General features: G+C 39.8%; 1 protein-coding gene across 2 annotated transcripts in view; it reads right to left on the bottom strand.

Moving 5' to 3' along the window:
- The window catches only part of ITM2B (integral membrane protein 2B), a 35,882-nt gene that overhangs the window by 1,228 nt on the left and 9,439 nt on the right, over nt 1-25,215 (bottom strand). Inside the window, exons 2-5 of one of the 2 annotated variants that reach the window (XM_043995051.1) lie at nt 7,567-7,695; nt 3,523-3,726; nt 2,514-2,624; nt 1,628-1,778 (exon numbers count right to left, since the gene is read on the bottom strand). In XM_043995051.1, coding sequence (XP_043850986.1) covers nt 1,628-1,778; nt 2,514-2,624; nt 3,523-3,726; nt 7,567-7,695 — 595 coding nt within the window. Of the gene's footprint in view, nt 1-1,627; nt 1,779-2,513; nt 2,625-3,522; nt 3,730-7,566; nt 7,696-25,215 lie in introns of both variants that reach the window. The other variant, XM_043995050.1, reaches the window with a different exon arrangement.

Here is a 25,215-nt window from a genome sequence, read left to right as displayed (position 1 = left end):
CATCTTCCCGGCTGAAATGTTGGTGCTCCCCAAGGGTATGATTTTCACCATCCACACACCGTCCACACACTTCCTACCTAGTGGGGTTTCATTCATTCAAATAGCTTCAACTAAAACTCCCATATGAATAGCTCCCCATCTGATCCTTCTGGTCACCTTGGTGTGCACACCACTATGGTATTTGGGGTTCTTTTTTCCTATCCATATCCCCACAAAGAGTTGCTAAGTCCTGTTTGTATAGTCTATTTTCACAAGTACACAAAAGTATCTCTCTTCCCTGTTAGGACATGACAGCAAAGACTCAACAGCTATGTTCCTGGTCCCTGCCTCTTCCTCATCCCTATCAAAACTACAGACTGCTGGCAGACTGATAATACCAGTGCACCCACTGACAATGTTCAGAAGGAAAACTCGCTCCATACCCAAAGAACCCTTCACTCCAAATGCCTAAGCATTCACTTGGGAAGCCATTCATGTATGGCACTGTATGGATGGCAAAAAACCTGCAAAATTCAGTCCAACCAAAACTGGCATTCTTAAAGTTTGGAGTGGGCAACTCAGTGAAGCATGGAATAATAAGAGGTAAAGAAAAAACAGGCATCAGGAGGTACCATGGCCAACTAGACTCTTCTACCTATTTTGGACCTCTGGTCTCTACCTGAAAAGAATGGCTTTAGAATACAAAAAGAGGGGGCAGCTGGGTGGCACAGTGGATAGAGCACCGGCCTTGGATTCAGGAGTAGCTGAGTTCAAATCCAGTCTCAGACACTTAACACTTACTAGCTGTATGACCCTGGGCAAGTCACTTAACCCCAATTGCCTTACTAAAAAATAATAATAATAATAAAAAAAAATACAAAAAGAGGCCACAGAATATTAGCAGCCCCAGTTTATGTGGCTGAATTTTGAGGTTCACAAGGCCCTTTCTTCACAATCAACCTGGGATGTAAGGAGCACATATATGTTTAATTGAGGATCAAGACAATAACCTAAACTATCCCTTACTACAACATAGCACAGATGCAAATCTTATCTCTGACAATACCTGTGCAACCTTGGGCAAGTCACCTAATATTGTAAACAACAGTTTACATATTTGTAAAATCAAAGGGTTGGACTAGGTGGCTTCAGGTCCCTTTTAGCTCCAGGGTTTTTTTTCCTTTCTTTCTTTCTTTCTTTCTTTTTTGCAGGGCAATGAGGGTTAAGGGACTTGCCCAGGGTCACATAGCTAGTAAGTGTCAAATGTCTGAGGTCACATTTGAACTCAGGTCCTCCTGAATCCAAGGCCAGTGCTTTATCCACTGTGCCACCTAGCTGCCCTTTAGCTCCAGTTTTTAAGAGAGGTAGCATAACACTGTGGAAACCACACTGACCCTAGAAGTCAAGAGATCCTGGATTTGATTCTTATCTCTGTGACCTTGGGCAAGTCACCTAATATCTCTGGGCCTACATGCCCAGACACATCCTCATCTGTAAAATAAGGGATTTGGACCAAATGGCCTTTCAAGCTATAGCAAGACCACTAAGTGAAAAACCTTTAAGCTTTTAGTCTGAATATAATTCAAATGCACACTAACCTTCAATACAAATGTTCTACTCAAGGGTAAGGCATTAAGGAAGTATTTACCTTTAATGGTTTCTTTGCGCTGCAATTTGTAAGTTTCCTTGCCATGGCACAGACGATAAATAAATAAACCCAACTGATCAACATTTTCAATGCGGTCAGTGATGATCATATGCTCATGAATCAGATAGGACTGAGGCAAATAGGTTCCAGCCTACGTTAAAAAAAATACAAATATATCACCATACCCTCTCTGTAGAAATAATAAAAAAAACTAATCAGAATTCCCAGTCTTATATACATTGTTTCTAGATATAAACATCAGAAATCACAAAATTATGCAACTGCAATAAGCCCTCAGATGGTAAAGCATTATTTCCTTTGGAAAATGCTGAACTATTTTAGTGGAAAGATGGGTTTCCAGAAGTGAATCTCTTACCTCTCCCTCCTATAAATCCATGGTAATATCAGTAGACAGAATTAAGAATTTTCTTTACCACTTACATGAATTGATGCTGAGTGAAATAAGCAGAACCAAGAGAAAACTGTACACAGTATGATCAACTATGATAGACTTAACTCTCCTCAGCAATGCATTGATCCAATGCCAAAACACTTATGGTGGAAAATGCTCTCCACATTCAGAGAGGAACTATGGAGTCTGAATGCAGACTGAAGCATACTATTTTCACTTTTGTTGTTACTTTTTTGTTATTCTTAGTCTTTCTTGTGTTTTTTTTTTTCCTTTTGTTCTGATTCTTCTCTTACAATATAACATGACTGATGCGGAAATATGTTTAACATGACTATAATGTATAACCTATATCAAATTGCTTGCTGTCCTCAGGAGGGGGTAGGGGGGGAGAAAAATCTGGAACTCAAAAAAATATCTTTACATATAACTGGAAAATAACAAATAAGTAATTTTTTAAAAAATTATTTTCTTTACCTTGATGTTGATGAGCAACTCCAATAAGTTTTTGGGAGGCATTACAATGGAAGTATTCAGAGGAATCACATAGCATTTATCCAAGTTAAGGTCGAGATAAGCGGTAAGTTTCTGAAGGGGAAAAAAGAAGTATTTTAGTCACATTATTTGAATATTTATAGGATTAGCAGAAACTACATTTTAATATTTTACACTGAGCTGACTTTAGAAAATGTAAAAGAGGTTCTCACTCTTATAATAAATCACTCTGCTTAAATGAATTTAGAATTTGGTGGGATAGGGAGAAAAGAACAAAAATGACTTTTATGTAGCAGTAGCCAACACTGTACCTTCATTCATCCACTAAAGGCTAGTTGGGGTTTCATTCTATAATAGCTAACAATAAGGCACCTCGATGATTTTTCAAAATGCTAGATGAGGGGCAGCTAGATGGTGCAGTGGATAAAGCACTGGCCCTGGATTCAGGAGTACCTGAGTTCAAATCCAGCCTCAGACATTTAACACTTACTAGCTGTGTGACCCTGGGCAAGTCACTTAACCCCAATTGCCTCACCAAAAAAAAAAAAAAAAAAAAAAAAGCTAGATGAAGGTGAGTGACACAGCCAACTCTAGATTTTTCTGTATGCTGATGGAGAACATTTATAAAAATAATTTTAAAAATAGCAAATAATACACTGGCATGGGGAACATAGCTAAGAAGTAGAAACATGGTGGACAATAAGGAAGGTAGTCTTCTGGCTGGAATTTAAAATGAAATCCAGGCCCCAACTAAAAAGGTGCAAATGACCTCAGGTTACAAGGTTAATTAATTCTTCCATAATTAATCAAAACCTGCCTCTATATCTTTTGGGGACAGAATAAATGTAGTTCACTAAAAAAAAAAAACCGAGGCTTCTAAGTAACATGGCCCTATATTTTAAATGAGTGAACCACTTTAATTAGAAACCATAGAGGTGCAAGTTAATGCAATAAATGATAGGCCTTTTACAACTCAGCAAGGGTAGCTCACCTTGTGAAAGTCATGAACAATGTTGGCAGGATCGCTATCAGCAAACTTTGGGACTGGCACGCTGATGAATTCGACATTATCCTCCTCAAGGATCTTAATATTTTCCTCAATTGTCTGGTAGCGAGCAGCTGGAGCATTTGCAGAGGGCTCACTGAGGATCAAGTCATCTTTGATGTATCTTATTCCACAGTAGTAGACATCGTCCTGCTGCAAGGAATTTAGAGTTACCTCCATGATTCACTACCAGTTGCCTAAGCTTTGAAAGCTAAACATTACTTAAGCTACCACTGCTAACTCCGAAGTATTTTGCTTGCAAATTCTTATTTTAAGATGTCAAATAGGACAGGTTAATTACAGATCTCCAGCACACTTTCTTAAAAATCAGATTTTAAAGTAGAGATCCAGTTTAAAATTGTTTCTGAGAAAGAGGAAAAGGACTACTAGCAGGGTTTGGGTTCTGGGTTCTTTTTTTCTTCCTTAAACTTGACAAGGAAGAGAATATAAAAGCAATTATTCATTTGGTGACAGGTAAATTTAAAGAGAACACACATACAAGCCCGCCCCTGCCCGAATAATCCATAATACATTTTTGTAAAGATGTGTTCCAAAACGAAGGATATTTTCTGGGGGAAGAAAAGGCTTTCCAAAGTTTTCAAGTTTCAGCATTTGTACAAGCTCAAGCCTGCTGTTCCTCCTCTTGGCGTACAACCAAAAGATATTTTTCTAAAATCTGTCTGTGAACTGATGCATATGTCTGGAGTACCTTTTATAAGATTTATTCTTACAGACTTGAGTCTAAAATGGAAGAACAGAGAAGGTTCTCCACCAAGTAAAAATGTGTCACACAAATGTCATATGCTGTGACTGTTTGGAAACCAAGAGAATACTGAACGAGCTACTAAGCTCTTCTGTATACAGTATACTCTAATTGGGGAGGGAGGAAAGAAGAGGGACAAAAAAGACAAGACAAAAGAAAGAGAACAGAGTCCAGGCCCTTGAGAAACTCACAATTTATTACATTAAGAAACTTCAGAAAAGTGGCTAATTAGAGTGCTGGGCCTGGAGTGGGGAAGACCTGTGTTCAAATCCTGCCTCACTCTCTTCAGATATGTGATCCTAAGTAAGTCATTGTTTGTACTGGCTTCCTTATCTGTAAACTGCGGATAATAATGGTACCTACCTCCCAGGGTTGCTGTGAAGATCAAATGAGGTAATAATTGGAAAGTACTATGTAAATATTAGCTATTATGTTTTTTAAAAACCCTTCAAATCCTATTTCAAAGGAATTAAAGTTAGGAAGCAATGCTAATTTTTCCTAGAAATAAAAGGATATTCTACTAAAGGTTTCTAAAACTAATCTGCTTTGCTTAACTTTAGTTAATAAAGTTGTGCAGCTTACCATTTACCCAACTGTTTGAGGCAAATTCTTGAGTTCTCCTAGGTGAAGCCTGGAGAATCCCAGAGAGATCATCGAATACCAAACCTTCATTTTATGATGAGGAAAGTAAGGCCAGAGAGGTTCTGACTTGATGAAGTGAACTGTTACTTTATAGCAGAAATGGGGACAGAATACAGGTCTCCTGACCACTGGCTTTTGTATTTCACTGAGCTATATCTCCATAGTTACTGGTGCTCTGAGACCATGTCTGTCACCTTATAGCACTTCTTCATTCAAGGATATTTTATACATAGAGCCACTATTAAAGTATCAGAATCCAGGCAACAGCAGCAGGAATTTCCTGAAACTGGGAAAGCAGAGTTCTCTGCAGAACCACCAAGGTTTCAGAGCAAAAGTACATTAAGGTTCAGGGAATTTAAGATATGCCTGAATGGACAGGTTGGTTATTGATGAATGATGTTTTTTAAAACAAACTCTTATTATAAAAGTTATTATGAAGATGACAAGAGTCTGAAAACCATAACAGTTAGCCTAGAGCAAGGGTTCTTTTTTTTCTTTTTGCAGGGCAATGAGGGTTAAATGACTTGCCCAGGGTCACATAGCTAGTAAGTGTCAAGTGTCTGAGGCCAGATTTGAACTCAGGTCCTCCTGAATCCAAGGCCGGTGATTTATCCATTGCAGCACCTAGCTGCCCCCAGGGCAAGGGTTCTTAACCTGAGATCTGTGAACTTGTTCTTCAAAATACTTTGATAATTTGAAAACAATAAAGTATTTTGATAGTTTTTATAAATAATTGGTTTCCAGGGCAGCTAGGTAGCGCAGTGCATAAAGCACCAGCCCTGGATTCAGGAGGACCTGAGTTCAGATCCAACCTCAGACACTTGACACTTACTAGCTATGTGACCCTGGGCAAGTCACTTAACCTTCATTGCCCTGGGGAAAAAAAAAGTACTAGGTGTTATAAATAATTGGTTTCCTTTGTAATCCTATACATTTTTAAAAATGTCTTTAAAGACATTCTGAGAAAGGGTCTGTAATTTGTTAGACCACCAAAGGCATCCAAAAAAATTTAAGAACCTCTGGCCTAGGGAATAATAGGGTAAACATAAGAATAAAATTTACCACTTTGCAGGGACCAACATCACTGTGTTTCATATTGATATGGTAACAGCACTCACTTAAGACAGAAACTACTGAGTTCCTAAACTATTGAGCTGAAAATAGGTATAATTATCGACAGGATCACAGACTTAGAACTGGAGGGGATCCCAGAGAACATCTAGTCTGAGCCCTTTGTTTCACAGCTGAGGAAATCTCTGGGATCCAGAGGTTGTGATTCCCCCCAAGATATATAGGTCCTCTGACTTCAAATCCAACACGCCTGTTTTCCACTGGATCAGTAAAGGAGGCTTCAGTTCTTTCATTCAAATACCCTTGCAGACCAAGAGAATGCACTGCAGTTAACCTGTACTTATCCAGTAGCTGAATTCCATATAGACTCTCACCCTCTTTTTAAATGGCACAAATCTCTCTGTTCAAAGCAGATCCACTGTGGTCATAGGAATATAGCTTTAGAGCCAGAAGGAATCTCAGAGGCCAGTCTAGTCCAACTCTCTTATTTCATAAAGGGGAAAACTGAAGTTTTAGCCAGGTTAAGTGATTGACCTTGACCATAAGTGTCAGAACCAGGAATTGAAACCAACTCCTCTGATAAAAAGTTAATGTTCGGGGCAGCTAGGTGGCACAGTGGATAGAGCACCAGCCCTGGAGTCAGGAGGACCTGGGTTCAAATCTGGCCTCAGCACTTAACACTTACTAGCTGTGTGACCCTGGGCAAGTCACTTAATCCCAATTGCCTCACCGAAAAAAAAAAAAGAAGTTAATGTTCATTTCCATTGTAACCAAAAAAAGCATGTCTCTGAATTTACAAATGTTAACTCACTTGAGTTCTACCCTTACTCAAAATTTACAAGTCTTTTTTCCCCTCAAAAATTCCTTAAGAAAGAGACAGAAAGACCCTGTTATACAGAATTGCTGTCAATAAAATAAATGCAAATTATAGAAATTATTATAATCCTGATCTTAAATTATTGTCATTACTGCTGAAAAGTCTAGTTTACAAGAAACTTTTAAAAATGACTTTATTCCAGTAACACTGCTGGCACAGTTAAATACTTTAGAGAAAGAATAAACCAATCATGGGGAGAAAAAAGTATGGATGCCAAGATACTATGAACCTAAGAGAATAAGACTGCTGTGAGGGAGCCTGAACTGGGATCTAACCCAACATCTCCCAAGCTGTAGGCTGTCTATGCTACAAGCTAATATGTTCAAGAAAAGCTGTCCCATTCTCCATTAATTACTAAATATTGTAGAAATAGGAAGAATATTCTAATTGAAAAATGTTCCAAGAATTTCTGCTCTTCAGTCAGTGCATTTCAAGAATACACAATATGGTTTTGTTTTCAGGGTCTGCTGTATAAGAGTTTAACCAAAATGTCATTGGGAGATTTAAAGAGCCTTAAAATAGCCACTAGGAACATGGCTAAAGGCCACAGAGAAGAACAACAGTACAGGGAGTCAGCTGTAACTTTAAAAAAAAAAAACAGGCAGGAGAGAACCCTGTGGATTCCACCGTTACTTACCTGAAATGCAAAATATTTATACAGGTATGCCCCTCCAAGGATTACTCCTGCAAGCATAAATGCAAGTCCAAAACACATGCACCAACACCAGGCTCTTCTCTGGCCAACTGGTACCACTTCATCTGGATCCTAATCATGAAACAAGGGCAAAGGGGCATTGTTACATCTCTACTTAGAAATACAATCTTAGTACTGGAAGGAAGATCCCTTAAGAAATGTAGTACAACCTCCCATTTTAATGAGATGTGAACCTGAGCACCAAATAACATGATGCACAAGAGGACCCGCTGTAACTATAACGAGTTATGCACTGGAAGCTACTATCATTATTGCCTGAGAACCACACATCTCAGACAGTGGCTGGGTTGGCTGGCCCCAGGACTGAGTCTCCTGACCCTTCCTAACCTGTGTTCTTTCAATTTTATAACGTCGCCTCCTTCATAAGACATGTATTTTTTGGAAGGATAATAGCACCTGTCCCTTGTTTCTAGTCCCTGGTTTATTGCAACTGATCTGCAGGAGCAATATATTGTGTGGTCCCCATTTTCCTTGGATAACTTTCCATAATAAATACACTGTCTTTTAACATTTAAAAGGTCAAAAAAGCTAAGAAAGGTGAATAAGGGAAAGCTGTGATAGTTCTGTTACCAGTTGTTGATATTAAGGGTAAACGCATATTGCTTGTCTTCTTGATGGGTAAGGGAAAGAGAATTTGGAACTCAAAAGGTTTTTAAATGTTAAATTTTCTTACATATAATTGGGAAATGGTTAACAAACGAAATCAAAATATTGTTGTTGTTTGTCCCTCATTCTCTCTTTTTTGGGGGGGTGGGGTGGGGCAATGAGGGTTAAGTGACTTGCCCAGGGTCACACAGCTAGTAAGTGTCAAGTGTCTGATACTGCATTTGAACTCAGGTCCTCCTGAATCCAGGGCCTGTGCTTTATCCACTGTGCCACCTAGCTGTCCCCTTGTCCCTCGTTCTCAAAGAAGGCCATGACATTGGGGTGATGTCATGACTTGAAGTGAGGGAGTGCTGTGCAAGGTCACCAACCTCACTCCTCCAGAGCAATCAGGGTCCAGTGGCAAGATATACATCAGGATGACTGGGGATGGCCCCAGATGTTTAATGTTTAAGGCAACTGGAGTTAAGCGACCTGCCTGGGGTCAATACAACTAGTAAGTGTCTGAAGTCACATATGAACTCAGATCCTCCCAATTTCAGGGTCAGTGCTCTATCCACCGCACCACCTCACTGCCCCAAATAAAAATACATTTAAGGAGCCAAAACTGAACTGAAAATTAACAAGTTTATCTGACAATGCATTACAGGTAGCTTATCTTTTGCACCAGAAACACAGATTTTCTTTTTTGTTAACTTATATAAGGGCGATAAAAAGAACAGGATCCACCAAGAGTGTGTCAAAGACATTTTAAACTTACTTGTCTAGAATTAATTGTGTACTATCCCACCCACCCCCATCCTAAAAACATTAAGTTGGTTTTCATCATGTACTTGTATTTGTCTCTAGAGGCTGAAGCAACAAGACAAAGACACAAGGGGAAAATCAGGAAGAAAAAAGGTACAACAAAAGGAGAAAAGAAGAAAATAAAATTACTCTCTCCATATCAAAGCAAGAGAATCATCTCACTCTTCTCAGCTCAACAATATTATGAGAATTAACTCCCCCAGTGCGCTTATGAAGATTCATGTAAGCCAGTCATCATGAATGGTGCAATTGTGCAATTACATTTCATTAAGCAAGTTAGTAACCCGGTATCATGATTTAGAAATGGGGTGTATGAGATGACACCTCAGATCTCCCTCCCAACTGCACTTTTGGTACTCTTGATCTCTCCCAAATTATAGCATCTCACATTTCATCAGTCAATCAAAAAGCAAACATTCATTAAGTACTTAATTGCCAGGCACTGCACTCAGTGCTGGGGGAAGGAGGACTACAAAAACAAGTGCCAAACTCAAAGAGCTGACAGTTTAGCTGAGGTAGAAGACATGTGCAAATATAGGGATACATAAAATTGATGAGGTAGTTTGGGGTGGGGAAGGCCCTAGAGATTGGGGAGATGAGGAAAGGCTTCATGGAGAAGGTGGATCTTGAGCTAAATGTTGAAGGCATTAGGGATTCTGAGAAATTCAAGTGAGGACAGACTGCATGCCAGGGCATGGAAGCCAGCCAGTACCAAAAGACACAAGAGGGAGGTGGAATACTATGCAATGAGGAACAGTAAAGGAAGCCAGTCTGACTAGACTACAGAGAGTGGGAAGGAGAATGTATTATAATTGTGTAGGGCTATTTAAATGCCAAAGACAGGAGTTTCTATTTGGTCCTAGAGAAGGTAACAGGGAACCACTGGAGTACATGGAATAGGGGAATGATGTGGTCAGATCTGAGTTTTAGGAAAATCAGTATGGATTGAAGTGGGGAGAGAACAGAGGCAGAGAGACCAGATAGGAGGCTCTTTCTTGTAACAGCTAGAGTGGTGGTAGTGTGATCAGAGAGAGAAGGAGGTGTAAATGCAAGACATGTTGTCAAAATTGAAACAAGTTAACTGGTTATGGGGTGAGGAGCTGATGTTTACCGAGTTTGTGAATCTAGGTGACTAAAAAGATAGTGGTGCTCTTGAAAAAGACAAGAAAGTTGGGGAAAGGGATAGATCTGGAGGGGGATAATCCAGTTCTGTCCTAGACACATTCAGTTTGAGACAGCTAGTCTAGAGGGTATCTAGATCCAATAGGACAGTTGGCGATATGGAAGTAGAATTCAAGAGACCTTGTGAGTCATCTATATGGACATAATAGTTAAACCAGTATAAGCTGATGAGGTAATGAAGACCAGAGTATAACAACAATCATTAACAGCTAACGTTTACATAGCGCTTTAATGTTTGCCAAACACTTGACATAGCATTTCATCTCTTAAAATAATCCTGTGAAGTAGATGCTTGTACAATCTCCATTTTACTGATGAGGATCCTGAGGCTAAGAGTACTTAAGTGATTGCCCAGCCTCACATAGCTTAGTAATAAGCATTTGAGGCGAGACAGACAGATGAGAAAATCAGAGCAAACTTTCCTGGGAGGTACTCACAATTAGGTTAGGAAGCCAACAGTTACATACATAAAATCATTGAATATAACCTAGTATAAAAAGACAAGATCTTTTAATACTAAATATAAGAATGACAGGAGTTCATAAGCAGGAGGTATCCATTTCAGCTGGGCTTTGAAAGGTAGGTAGGAATCAGGTACTTGGAGCACACACAAAGAAGGCTAAGAAGGGAGGGAGGAAGATTATGACCAAAGGCAAGCAGGCAGAAACCTTTGAGAGCTAGGGGTGGGTGAGGTTATGGAGAACCTGGGATTATAAAATGAAGAATCTGTACTCATTCAACCAATAAGCATTCATTAAACACCTACTATGTGCCTGGCACCATGCTAGGTGATAGAGATAATGAAGACATAAATGACATTGTCATTGTGTCCCCAAGGACTTTCAGCGTCTAATGGGAACTAGGGTGAGGAAGGGGTGATGACAGTTATACAATTAATGGCAGATACAAGGCAGGAGAATACAGGAGCAAAGGAGAAAAATGTAAATGAGGGATAAAAAGAGGTATATAAAAAAGAATTAGTTGTGTCCAAAAAAGAATTCCCGCACCTAGGGGAAAACATAAGGCTTCTCTAGAATCATAAGGATTTACTTAATTAAAACTTGATCACATCTATTTTGCTTAGGAAGTACAAAAATAATACCATTTTAGGACCATTTAACTTTTATGGAATGGCTCAGTCAGTTAGGAAGGCAGGAGGCTGTGGTTACCAGACATTGTCAGATCTGAGCCATCTTAATGGTCCGGAGCAATGACTATAAAAAACATCCATCCATCTCACCTTTGAAGTAAAATGACCAAAATATTTAATCAACTATATTTTGACTGGATTTTCCATGCCTCTGATATAGCAATTTTTAGTTATGTATGAAGCTAAGCTGCCTCAATAGTAACAATATCATTTTTCTGCTAAACAATGTCTAATGTAAAGTTTAAAAATACATATTTTCCAAAGCAATTTCGATTATAGGTTAGTAGCTTATTCATGAAGATCACTTTGTCTAGCCACCTCAAGAATCTTAAAGAGTCAAGAACCAATCCTATTTTTAAAAAAAGGGGGGGGGGAAGGAGAAGGAAATAAACATTTATATAGCACTTACTATGGACCAAGCACTGTGCTCAGTGCTTTTTACAAATATCTCATTTGATCTTCATAACAACCCTGCAAGGTAGGTACTATTATTATTCCCATTTTATAGTTGAGGAAACAGGCAAACAGCAATTAAGCGATTTGTCCAGGTTACTTTCTCAAGCCATATTTGAACTCAGGTCTTCCTGACTCCAGGCCTAACATTCTATCCACTGTGGTAAGAGCTTCTGAGCAGTCAAAATCAATGTCACAAAGGCTATTCACTAAAGTTCTCACTTTATTCAAAGGGAGACACCCCCAAATGCCTATTTTCTCATGTTATTTTATTTTATTTGTTGGGGGGGGGCAATGAGGGTTAAGTGACTTGCCCAGGGTCACACAGGTAGTAAGTGTCAAGTATCTGAGGGCTGAATTTGAACTCAGGTCCTCCTGAATCCAGGGCTGGTGCTTTATCCACTGCGCCACCTAGCTGCCCCCTCTCATATTATTTTAGGCAATTTTATAACGTTTAATGATCTCTTTTCCCAGGGCATGCCAAATTAGAAACAAGAAGGGTTACTGTGGGAAGGAATTTTAAAAAGTAAACAAAACTCAAAACACATACAAGTTTGGAGTCCTTTAGAGTTATGGGAAAGAGCTCTCTAGTTGCCCACTTCTATAATATCTAAGGGCTTCTCTGTATCTCAACACCCAGTCACTGGTATTCAAAAGGATGATTTTAATCATGATGAACAAATTAAAGTAGGTTCAGTATACTTTACTGAAGTATATATAATTCATTTTAGAAATTTTTGCTTTTGTTTTTTTTTTTTTTCCAGAAGAGGAGGTTAAACATAATGGCAAGGCAGCATGACCTAGCTAATACAGTGCTGGCCCTGGGATCAATAAGACTTGAGTTCAAATCCTTCCTCTGATACACACTAAATGTATGACCAAGGGCAAAATCAATTATCTTCTCTTAAAGTAAATTCTGAAGACTCTAAGTTACAAACATGAGTTGCCAATCTGGATGAGCAGAAGGCTCCGCTCTCCAAGTTTCCTAAACCCATATAATCTAAGGCACAAATTTCTGCCTCCCTCTCCCATTAATCCAACCCACAACATACATGCCCCCCAAAAAAACCTGGTGCAAAAAGCTTCAGTTATCTGGGGGAGCTATTACCAAACTACATTTATTAAGAAACAAAGTAACCCGCATATTGCCATTCCTACATTTATTTACAGGCAACTTTCTCAGACTATAAAGTAGCAGAGCAGTGGGAGAGGTGGTTTCTTCACTGGGAGTACTCTATGAGATCACAAATCAGGTCCATGTTTACAACATATACTTGCAATACAAACCTACTATATGCCAGGCACCATGCTAAGAGTTATTCAAATTCTCTTTTAAATAATGGCATCATTTGGCAAGATATCACTGTTTAATCTAGTAAAAACATATGTGAAATAAAAGATATTTCAGTTACAGTATTTCTGTTAGTTCATATTTAGGTCACCTCAACCATTTCCCTAAAGGTTTTCAGGAATGTGTCATCAATTATAAATCTAACGCAGGTTTGGGGGAAAAAACACTGTAGCCTTTTCATATTTTTTTCCCTCTGTTCTCAAACTAACAGGTAACTTCATATCTCCAGACACTTCTATTTAGGTCTTCTTTATAGGTTGAATTTTTAAAGGAATTTTTTTCAAAGCTTTCAGGAAACCTACTTTAATATTATGATAAATTAAGCCAACATTTCAGTATGCAGAATTCCAGGGGTCAATATATTTCTAGGGTTAAAAGAAAGAAAAAACATGCCTCCCTTATTTAAACCAACCGGAGTGAGACAGTTTGACCTGGGAGGGGGAGGGGGGAACCATGAAGATAATAATGCGGTAAGATTATAGAGTATAATTAATATTGAATAGAAGAGTATAATCAATCCAATTAAAAGTCATTTAATAAATAACAGTTAATAGCTAGCAGTTATATAGTCCTTTAAGGGTTTCAAAACCCTTTCCAAATATTATCTCATTTGAGCCTCAGAACAACCCTTGGAGGGATCTTTTATAGATGAGGAAACTGAAGCAGATGGAGATCAAGAGACTTGCCCAAGGTCACTTAGCTAGGAAGTATCTGAGACTGGTTTTGTTGTACTAAAGGTGTTCTTGACCAAGGTACAGCACTGTATCCACCACACCACCTAAATCACATTCTAAGGCCCTAAACTAATAATGTACTTTTTTTTTGGTGAGGCAATTGGGGTTAAGTGACTTGCCCAGGGTCACACAGCTAGTAAGTGTCAAATGTCTGAGGCCGGATTTGAACTCAGGTACTCCTGACTCCAGGGCCAGTGCTCTATCCACTGCGCCACCTAGCTGCCCCCAATAATGTACTTTTAAAATAAAGTCAAATTTCTTTAAAAGATCTGGGGCATTTAAAAATACAGTCAAGTGAGAACTGAAATATCCTCCTGGGGATATTAGGCTTCTAACTGTAGACTTCTCTCCTCTCCTCTTCTCTTCTTTTAACCATGGCTGGCCAAAGTCAAACTGGCTACTTCACCTCAAACTTCCTTCAATATGACCTCTCCTCCACTTTATCACCTGCCTGACATGGCATCATTTTTGCCCATATTTAATCTCTACTATCAAAGCCTTCATCCATTCAATAGCTTATCACCACATGGAGAAGACCCTGGGTTCTCAAAGCCTAAGTCTCAGGAAATCTCCTGTATGTTATTATGCTTCTATTAAACCAATATTTCAGGACACAGAACACTAGAGGTCAAATATACTTATCTGGCCTCAAACTTTAGTAGATCCTACCCACACTGTCAAGGTCCTCTGTCACAGAGGACCAATGATAGGGACTGGCTTTACATGCCCTTTTATTTGATTTGAGCCACACAAGTCTGTGAGCTAGGTACTACAGCTAAATACTGTCCCCTTTTTGATAGCTGAGGAAAAGCGAGGTTTGGTGTCTTGTTCACGGTCACACACGGATAGTTAATATCAAGAGGGTGAATCTGAACCCAGATCTTCCCAACTCCAAATCCAACACTTTATATCCACAATTCCTCAAGCCTCATCACAGGAGAGTTGCCCACCAGGTAATGAATTGCTTTTAAATACAGCAACATAAGAAATAATTTACTAAATTGTTGAGATAGGCATCATTGAAACAGCCATTGCCATGGATCCTTTAAGTACTGAATTATGGTCCATTCTTGGGACCTCCTCCTCAGCAGTCTCTCTGATTGGAAGGCTTCTCCCAGACCCTCCATTTGGAATTCCCCTCCAGGCAGCTCCACTGCTCCCCTTCAGTTGGGTTACTTTTGTCCTAATCTAGCCCCTGCAGATTCCTTGAGGGGAGAAAGTATCTTCCTTTTTACTTGTATTTCCAGATGTTAGGGTAACAGAGAAAGACAAAAAACAGTCCTGGCCTTCCAGGATCCTATACACTAATAAGGAGGGCAGCAAGTCAATAAATACGTACGTGAAAGATATATAGAGAACAGATGAAGGGGCAGGTAGGTGGCACAGTGGATAAAGCACCAACCCTGGGTTCAGGAGGACCGAGTTCAAATCCGGCTTCAGACACTTGACACTTACTGTGTGACCCTGGGCAAGTCACTTAACCCTCATTGCCCCGCAAAAAAAAGAAAAGAAAAGAAAAAAGAAAAGAAAGAGTATATGGAAGCTGATGTCAGAAGAGAGGGGACTAGGAGCTGGAGAGGAATGGGGAGGACTTCCTGCAAAAGGTTGGCTATGAGCTGGATCTTGAAGGGAGCCAAGGAAACTGAGAAGTAGGGATATGAAGGAGTATTTTCTTTCTCATGGGAGTGGGGAGGACTGGGAGAAGGTCAGTATAAAGACACCCTTAAGGGATTGCTGGGGGGGGGAGGACTGGAAAGGTGTGAAGGACACAGTAAAGAAGAAACTTTAAATGCCAAACAAAGGACTTTGTATCTGATCCTGACAGGGGCCGGGGAAACACTTGCCCAAAGGCACAGTTAGTAAGGAGAACAGGAATTAGAACCTAGATCTCTAGCACACAGGAAATGATGATTTTTTTCCCCTGAACTGAACATAACTTCCAAGGCATATCATTTTCCAAGGGCAGCTAGGTGGTGGTAGTGGACAGAGTGCTTTGCCAGGAGTCAGTAAGACTCAAAAGATGAGTGAGCTCAAATCTGGCCTCAGACTAACTTACTATGTGTATGAACCTGGGCAAGTCATTTAACCCTCTTTGTCTCAATTTCCTCATCTGTAAAATGATCTGGAGAAGGAAATGGTGTAAACCACTCCAGTATCTTTTCCAAGAAAACTCAAAATTGGATCACAAGGAATCAAAAACAACTGAATGAAATAATTTTCCTAGTTACTTTCTAACTTACTCTGCATCCATCTCATGACTGTAAATGTGTCTTGTTGGGCCTTGCTTTCCTCATCTATAAAACGAAAGAGTAGAGCTAGAAGATGTCTAATTTCCCTATTTCCAAAAATTTTTTAAAAGGTAAAATTTAATAACCAGCAAAAACAGATCAAACAAATAAAGGATAAAATCACACATAAATCCTTACTATTCTGTGCCTATATTTTAACAAAGAACCAAACAAAAAGTGCTGAGTCACTTTGAAATTCCTGCATATTTAGCTTTTTGTATATACTTCAGGTTCTACTGATCTCCATTTTCATTACTTCATAAAGGTCTTTGTATATTTCCCAGTATTATTCATATTTACCATTTTATTTACAGCAACATAATATTCCAATGTCACCAATTACAAATAAAGCAACTAGGAATATTCTGTTCAGCTAGGCACCCTCCCCCTTTTCCTGATATGTTCAGGTTAAAGTCCTAGCAATGGAATTGGTGTGTAAAATGGTAAGATTAGGTTTTCCCCTTTTTTATGCCTGTCATAGCAGGGCCATCCTAATACACAATGTTCAGTATGAAGAATACTCAAATATTATCTGAAGGCTGAATGTTTCCCTTGTGGGGATATTCAATGTAGATTAGTGAAATCATTGTTTCACAGTGAACTGAGTTAAGGTTTGGTTAAGTGGTTTTCCACTCTCTTGGTCATACTGTGTCCTCCACTTGTTAATATAGCTGGAAGGAACCTCACCTTATCTAGCTCAACATCTCTTTTGTCCGCCCCCCCCCCATCAGCATGGCATAATCAAAACAATGCCCCGAGGTCAGGACACCCAGATTCTAGTAGCAGTTCTGCCATTAACTGTGGAGCTAAGATAAATCATTCCATTTCTCTAGGTCTCCACCTTCCTTATCTGTGAAAAAGGCCAGGGACTAGGGGCACCTAGGTTGATAGAGCACCAGCCCTGGAGTCAGGAGGACCTGAGTTCAAATCTGGCCTCAGACACTTAACACTTACTAGCTGTGTGACCCTGGGCAAGTCACTTAACCCCAATTGCCTCACTAAAAAAAAAAAAAAGGCCAGGGACTAAGGGAGGGCACAGAGCTAGGTAATACACGGTCCCCCTCCAGATTCTAAAAGTTAGTGATTCCATGGAAGCCAACTCTCCAGTTCAGCTAGATATGAAGAAATACCAATGGTATTCAACTCAGAGTTATACTCTGTTCCCTTGACTTCTTTGAGAGTCATGGTAAAACTGATGAAATTATACCACAGTACTGTTATTATTAATAACACTCTTCTACTAGCTGTGTGACCCTGGGCAAGTCACTTAACCCTCCCTGCCCCGAAAAACAAAACAAAACAAAAAGATATCAGTAACACTCTTTGCTGATGTTCAATTTGGTAAAGTACACAAATCCTACGGAAGATACAAGCTCCTGCTCATCCTTGGGTGTTCATACCTCATCACTACACTGTGCCACTAGGATCAGAGGGCACAGCCATGAATTCCAAAACCTCCTTTTGAGGAGGGGCTCAGAAGAGATCTCATTCCCCCCTGACTAGACCACTGTGGGATTTCTCAGCCTTCACCATTCTCTTTTCTCTTCCCTCCACTACCTTTTCAGGTTACTTGTGTTACTTCCTCCATTAAACTATAAAGTGCCAGAGGGCAGGAACCATCTTTCTTTTTGCCTACTTGTATCCCCAGTACTTAGAGCAGTGCCAGGCAAATAGCAAGTGCTTAACAAATGTTCTTTGGGGAGAAGCTAGGTGGTGCAGTGGATAAAGTACCAGTCCTGGATTCAGGAGGACCTGAGTTCAAATCCAGTCTCAGACACTTGACACTTACTAGCTGTGTGACCCTGGGCAAGTCACTTAACCTTCACTGCCCCACCAAAAAAAAAGTTCGTTGACTCTTGACTGCATCAGAGGAACATAGGGCCTCAAGAGTCCAGAGACTTGCAAATTCCCCTATAAGTCTTTAGCTTGTATCTGTATTTGATATATCCCCATTTGGTCTATCTAGAGAAGACTGCCACAATCCCAACGACAGTGACAAAATAAGATAATAAATAGTCCACACTTCCCTTTCTCCTTCTGTAAGTACCAGCTCCATCCTTCACAAAGACCCTTGACTTTCTGTCAATTACTAGCTTTCACATAACACTGACCCTTTAATAGTTAAATCAGGGCCTATTCTCATAACTTTATGAATGTTATAAAATGTTAACATCAATGTCACTGAATTAATCATCATTTTAAAGGGGGGGTGCGGTGAGAAAGGGTGTTAGAGACCACACTGGTGATTTTATTAATTGAGGGAATTCTCAGGTAAGGAAACTCCTTGTACCAATGTGGGTGGTACCTTCTCTGTAATTGATGGTCTCAGAGTAGATTTACAAATGATCCCTAAGAGTCCGTGAGGTCAAAATTATTTTCCTAATACTAAGAGGTTTTAATTTCTCTCAATAGGTAGAATTCAAACAAACAAATGAAGGGGCCTTCAATAATTTTTAAGAGTATAAAGGATCCCTGAGATCAATAAGTTTGAGAACTGCTGACCTACAGCACTTGTTTAGGGTCAAACAGCTAGTACGTGTCAATGATGAGGCTCAAACCCAGACCTTCCGGGCTTCCAGGCCGACTCTCCATTTACTATACCAAGGTTTCTTTCTAGAAAAAAGTCAATAAAGAACAAGGTTAAAATGTTACCTGAAGGATTATAACCTCAGATGAAGAAATCTACCCCCCAAATTGTAAAAATTACCTTTCCAAAGAACAACAGTAGAATAAAAGGAAACTTGATTTTATTGAGACATCATACAGAAAAATCAGTGACAAAAAAAATCAAATCAGTAAAGTTTGTGAATCCCCAATACATCATTGGGCATCATCCAAATTAGCACAGGTGTTTAGGTCTCCAGTTCTGGACAGTGTTCCCAGTATAGGAAATTAGGTCAGAACTAAAAAGAAATTAGGCTGTAAGCCCTTTTCTATGATACTGCACATTCCTTAGGCTAACAGCCAAATTTGTCACTGCTACAATTTTTTATGAGAGCTATATACTATAAGGGATACACCTTGAGGGCTACAGAGTTTAAATTTATTTCCAAGTCTGTATTTGAGGGTTTAAAAGTAAGAGTCACATAGAAGAGGCCTACTCAGATCTTTTGATGGCAAATTTCCAAATGCAGGGAGATAGGCACTGACAGAATTCCCCAACCGGCAAATACAAAGAGTTAATGTTACACTTTCCCAGTACATCAGTTTTCTCTTCTTGGAGATCTTAATAAACAGGAAGGTTAGATTTTTTTTTTATTTTTTATTTTTTTTAGTGAAGCAATTGGGGTTAAGTGACTTGCCCAGGGTCACACAGCTAATAAGTGTTAAGTGTCTGAGGCTGGATTTGAACTCAGGTACTCCTGACTCCAGGGCCTGTGCTCTATCCACTGCACCACCTAGCTGCCCAGATTTTCTAACATTAAAAAGCTTTGTTCTGCCTTCACTCCTAGCAATGTATATATGTATTTATTTTAAAGTAACCAAAATAGGACAATAATATGAATTTCCTCTTAGTACCAGGCAAATGTGATGTTTGTGAAAAGTTCCTCTAAAGGAAAGTTTCCAAAATGTACCCTTTTCAAGGATGGTACAAGAGAAATGTCAATCTTGGAAGGCCATCTCCCAATCTCATCTTTTTTAGGAGGATAGAACACTGTTGGCATAAAGATGAACACAAGTATTGTTTAAGGAGGCCCAGGCCAGTGACCTCTTCACATTTCCCATCCAGCTGCACTGCTTGGGCCTCTATCATGCCAATGGGAACCACATCATCCTGCAAGACCACATGAACCTTGCTAATCATGCTTCATCAATATCCTCTGAACTGGAGGCTAGAGAGTTTCTCCCAAAACCTCCCTGATGGCAGGGACTATCTTTGATTTGTAGCCTGAGACCTTAGCACAGTGCTTGGCACATAGTAAACACTTAAGAAATATCTACAGACAGCCTATTTTAAATGGAAAAAAATCAAGATGACCCCAAGCTTTTCAACTAATTTTGCATATTGGGGCAACTAGGTGGTATTGTTGATAGAGCAGAGCACTGGTCCTGAAGTTGGGAGGACTCGAGTTCAAATCTCACCTTAGTAGTTATGTGACCCTGGATAAGTCACTTAACTCCAAATGCCTTAAACATCCAGGGCCATCTCTAATGGCTCTGGCATATATCTTGTCACTGGACCCGGACCCAGATGGCTCTGGAGGAAAGAGTGAGGTTGGTGACTTTGCCCAGCCCTCCCTCACTTAAATCCCATTCAGTGAAAGTCATGGCATCACCCTAATGTCATGGTCCTCTTCCAAAATGAAGGACAAACAACAACTCTGCATATGTTAAAAGCTGAAACAGATGAATCCCACCTAGAACCACCTGGTTCATTTCTGAGTTAAGAACATTGCCTGGTTGTATAGAAATAGTACTTCCAATTACAAACATCATCTCTTTGAATCAGACTCGAAGGGGCTTTGCATGTAGTTAAGAGCTATAACATTGCATTTCTTCAACAATATTAAAAGTTTAAGCTGGAACCATGCCTGTAGCTCATGGGGTACAATACAGTCCCCTGCAAATTGTCAGTACTTTAGGTTCCTTGAAGTTTGTTTATTTTTCATTAGCTAATCTTCAGGGAGGAGAATAAGTAATTTGCTCCTGGCAGGGGGCAGGTGTTCAGGAGGCCATGGAGGGGGAGGGGACTGCCTCTGTTCTGTGATGGCACACTTAACACTGGGACACTGCTTTAATACATATTAACTCAGCAGTACAAAAGTTACTTGCCCTCAAAAGCATTAACTTAAAAAACAATCTGAACTAAGTGATGAAGTCCCTCGCCCCCAAAAGGAGGTTAGTGTTAACTGATCACAGAATATATGGAAGGAAGGTGGAAAACGACTGGAAAGGTAGGAAGGGGTCAGATTATACAGAGTTTTAAAAACCAGAGCATTTTATATTTGGTCCTGGAGGTCACAGATAGCCCCTGGAATTTACTGAATAGGGAATTAATATGGTTAGACCTGAACTTTACGAAAATCAATTTGACAACTGAGAGGAAGATGGACTGGAGTGGGGAAAGATTTTGGGTAAGGAGATGGATCAGAAGACCACGGCAACAGCCCCATACATGAGATAATGAGGGAGGGCCTGCCCCAGAGTGGTGGCAATGTCAAAGAAGAGAAGGGGACTTATACTAACCATATCACGAAGACGGAAATGACAAGACTTCACCAATGATGACATCTAGGGGAGTGATGAGAGTAAGGTTTGGAAGGGCAGGATCTTCTATAGAATACACGGGCAAGGTACTCAAAGGAAAAGAGCAGTGCAGAGTTGATGTTGACCATGGGGTCAGGGGGAGAAAGGAAAGATGGTGAAGCCAATGCAGGGGTGATGGCCTGATAAAGAACAAAGGAGTCAAAGGACTAGAGGTCACAGTGAAAACAAATTTAGACAGCAGAGGGTTAAAGTGGAATGACAACAGATTATGACAGGATGAAGGGATTTCAGGGCTCACAAACATGGATGTAGATAGAACCTTTGTGGGAAAATCAAGAGCATGATCACCTGTGTGTGTAGATGAGATGGAGTGGACAGAGTAGTGTTAAGGGCTAAAATTCTAGCTAGTCTGTCTAAAATATCTAATGAGTGGTCGCCAATAAATTATAAGCTTTAGCAAGAGTTAGGCTTTTAAGCATTTATTAAGGAAAACAAGAATTTGGTAAAGAGAGAGAGAGAAAGGCCTAGATTTCTATCTATTAAAGGGAGAGCACATTTTTAGCTCCCTTCTCCGCCAGCGTCCCCAGGAAAGAGAGCGAGACTGAGCGCCAGTCTCTTCCTTCCTCCTCCCACTAGCCCGCGTCACTTCCTGACTCCTGGTCTTGCCCTCAAAGACCTTCCCTTCATGGGCAGAACTCTTCTACAGTAAGTATCCAGCAGGTGGCGTCATTCCAATCGTTACAGTAGGGCATGGGAAATGAGCAGGGTGAAGAAATGGGATATAGGGTATTGGAGGGACTATCAGTATGTAATATATTGAAGTCTCCTAGTATGAGGCAGGAGTTGGGGAGGAGAGGCTTTGACCCAGGCACTGAATTCATTGAAAACGAAAGGAGGGGCAGCTAGATGGTGCAGTGGATAGAGCACCGGCCCTGGAGTCAGGAGTACCTAAGTTCAAATCCGGCCTCAGACACTTAACACTTACTAGCTGTGTGACCCTGGGCAAGTCACTTAACCCCAATTGCCTCACTGAAAAAAAAAAAAGAAAGAAAGAAAATGAAAGGAGACAACAGGTACTAGAATCGTGACTGGGAAATAAATATGTCCTGAATAAATGAATCGGAGAGGAGAGATGACTCAGTTATAGTGGTAGAAAGAGAACCGGAGAAATGGCAATAAGGAGCAAGAAATAATCTAACACATGATACCAAGGAGTCTGGCAATGAGTTAAAGGGCAACCAAGGATGGGCAGTGGAGCCAAGGAAGCTGTGTCACCCGGAGGGAGCCAGAATTCAGTGGGTTCAAGACATAATCTGTCTTGTTACCTATAGAACAGGCATTCCAGAGAATACAGTGAAAGGGCTGGTCTGATTGCTTTAGAGTGGGAGATTAGACACCTCGGATGGAGGGGTTTGGGAATAAAGGAGAGGCCAGAGATGGACGGATAAAAGTGTTCAGAATCACTGGAATGGAGTGGGTAGTTGGGTGGAAATGTGTTAATCATTGAAGAAGGCATTCAGGATAATCTTACTGATTATGTAATATCATCTGAGCCTCACTAACAACAACCCTGACAGATAGTGCAGGCATTATAATGATCACATTCCAGGTGAGGAAAGTCCTCAAACTTTAAAGTCACACAGCCAGAAAGGAACAGAGGTGGCTGGGATCCCAAACTAGGCCATTTCAGATATTAATCAGATATTAAGGAATTTAGAGGTAAGAAAGGACCTCAGAGATCCCGTAGACAAGGAAATGTTTTGAGTCTCAGTGTAGTATTCATTTTACTACACCATCATATAGGCTGATGGGTGGGAAGGAAATTGTTAAATCAGGTGTGATTTATTTCCTGGCTTTAAGATGCAGAATCAAAACAAGGCACATACTCTCTTTTTAGTGGAAAAAAAGTGCTTTGAACTGAAGAAAACAAAGAATATGTTCTTGGCCCATAGCTAATGGTCAATAAACAAAAAACCACACCCTTGTCCCTTCTCTTTCCTAACTTCCTGGTTCTTTTGGTATTTTTTATTACAATAGATGGTTGGATTGAGGTGGGAAGGTTTGGAGAAATTGCTACTGGATGTAAAGCAAAACCTTGGCTCATCTGTTACATGGACAGGACCCAAAGAAAACACTTGTACAGAATTATTCATTGTATAAAATTTGTTATAAACAGATCAACAAAGAACTATTTCGATGGGCTGGGCCATCTGCTGGGATAAAGGAGGAACACTTCTCCCTTTATACAATGGATCTGTTTCTAAGAACTCAAACTAATCCTCTGGTTAGTTCTTTTGCAAAGAAATAATTACTTCCTCATTTATTCCCTTTGGGGGATAAATCTGAAATTTCATCTATAAACTCACCAGAAAAGGAGTGATCAATGGCAAGCTAGTGCTCAGATTATGTGACAGGAATGAAAGTCAAGCCAACATTTATTAAACATCTACTTCTGTACCAGGCAATTGTGCTAAGTGCCACAAATGTGTGTGGATAAAAATTTCAATAATTACACAAATGATTTGTGTTACACAAAATTCAAATCATTTCTACAAATCACATGTTAATACATATGTATATATCCCCAAACAAACAAAAACACCCATTCTATTTTGTAATTACAGAGATCCATTGTTTCTTTTTGAGCCCAGTGCAACTACCAACCAAATATGAATGATAACAAAAAAGGATGAATGTTAGTTATTAAATTGGGCTTGGGATTAAAGGGAAAAGATGTCATACGTGTATTTTAGTATGGTATGATGGAAAGAATGCTGGAATGAATGGGGAATGAGGAGATGTGAATTCTCATCAAAAATATATGACTGTGAGCAATTCACTTTTTCCCTCTGGGCTTCAGGTTTTGTCATTGGTAAAAAAACGATCAGGTCAGATCATATGAATTTGAAGCAATCCAAAGAATTCTGTGGGGAGTGGAGGGAGGCATATGCAACAAATACCCATCCACTTTGCTGACACTATAGGTCACCTATAATCTGTACATTAAGGCAATGAAACCAAGTATTTGTGGAAATCAATCCCATAACCACAAAGTTGACTTATTAGTCTAGAACCAATCACTAAATGTACCCTCATAATGTATCACACCATCAGCCTGAAAGTTCAGTGAACCATAAGGAAAACAACTAAAACGAAAGGGGTCTTAGAGGTCATCCAGTTCAACTGCCTCATTTGAAATATGACAAAAACGAGGCACAGAGAGGTTAAGAGATTTTCAGAATCCGGTTTCTAATTTGGATCCCATGACTCCAAGGTCAGAGCTTTTCCTACCCTACTGTGCTGCAAACTAAACCTGAAAGCAAAATGAAGGTTATTCAAAATGTTGTAGGTTACGGCGATCACAGAGTTAGAAAACAAAGTCAAAAGGTAAGGAGTGACTTAGTGGCCACTGAGGCCAGTCAAGAGCTTTGGTGTTAACAGTAACACAAAGATAAAGTCTAGATAAAATGATGGGAATCAGTGTTTCCTTAATCTGACTCAATAAACTGATGAAATTCTATGAATTGTCATTCAAGAGAGATGGGTGGGGCAGCTAGGTGGCGCAGTGGATAAAGCACCAGCCCTGGGATTCAGGAGGACCTGAGTTCAAATCCGGCCTCAGACACTTGACACTTACTAGCTGTGTGACCCTGGGCAAGTCACTTAACACCCATTGCCCCGCAAAAAAAAGAAAAAAAAGAGAGAGAAGAAAAAAAGAGAGAGAGAGAGAGATGGGTAAGGGTAAGTATATTTCCATTCCATCCCACAGAAATGCTTTATAAAGTATTTACTTTA

Source organism: Dromiciops gliroides, chromosome 3, assembly GCF_019393635.1.
Source record: "Dromiciops gliroides isolate mDroGli1 chromosome 3, mDroGli1.pri, whole genome shotgun sequence".
Lineage (NCBI taxonomy): Eukaryota > Metazoa > Chordata > Mammalia > Microbiotheria > Microbiotheriidae > Dromiciops > Dromiciops gliroides.
Note: the sequence above shows the minus strand (reverse complement) of the source record. Positions and strands in the feature narration are given on the sequence as shown.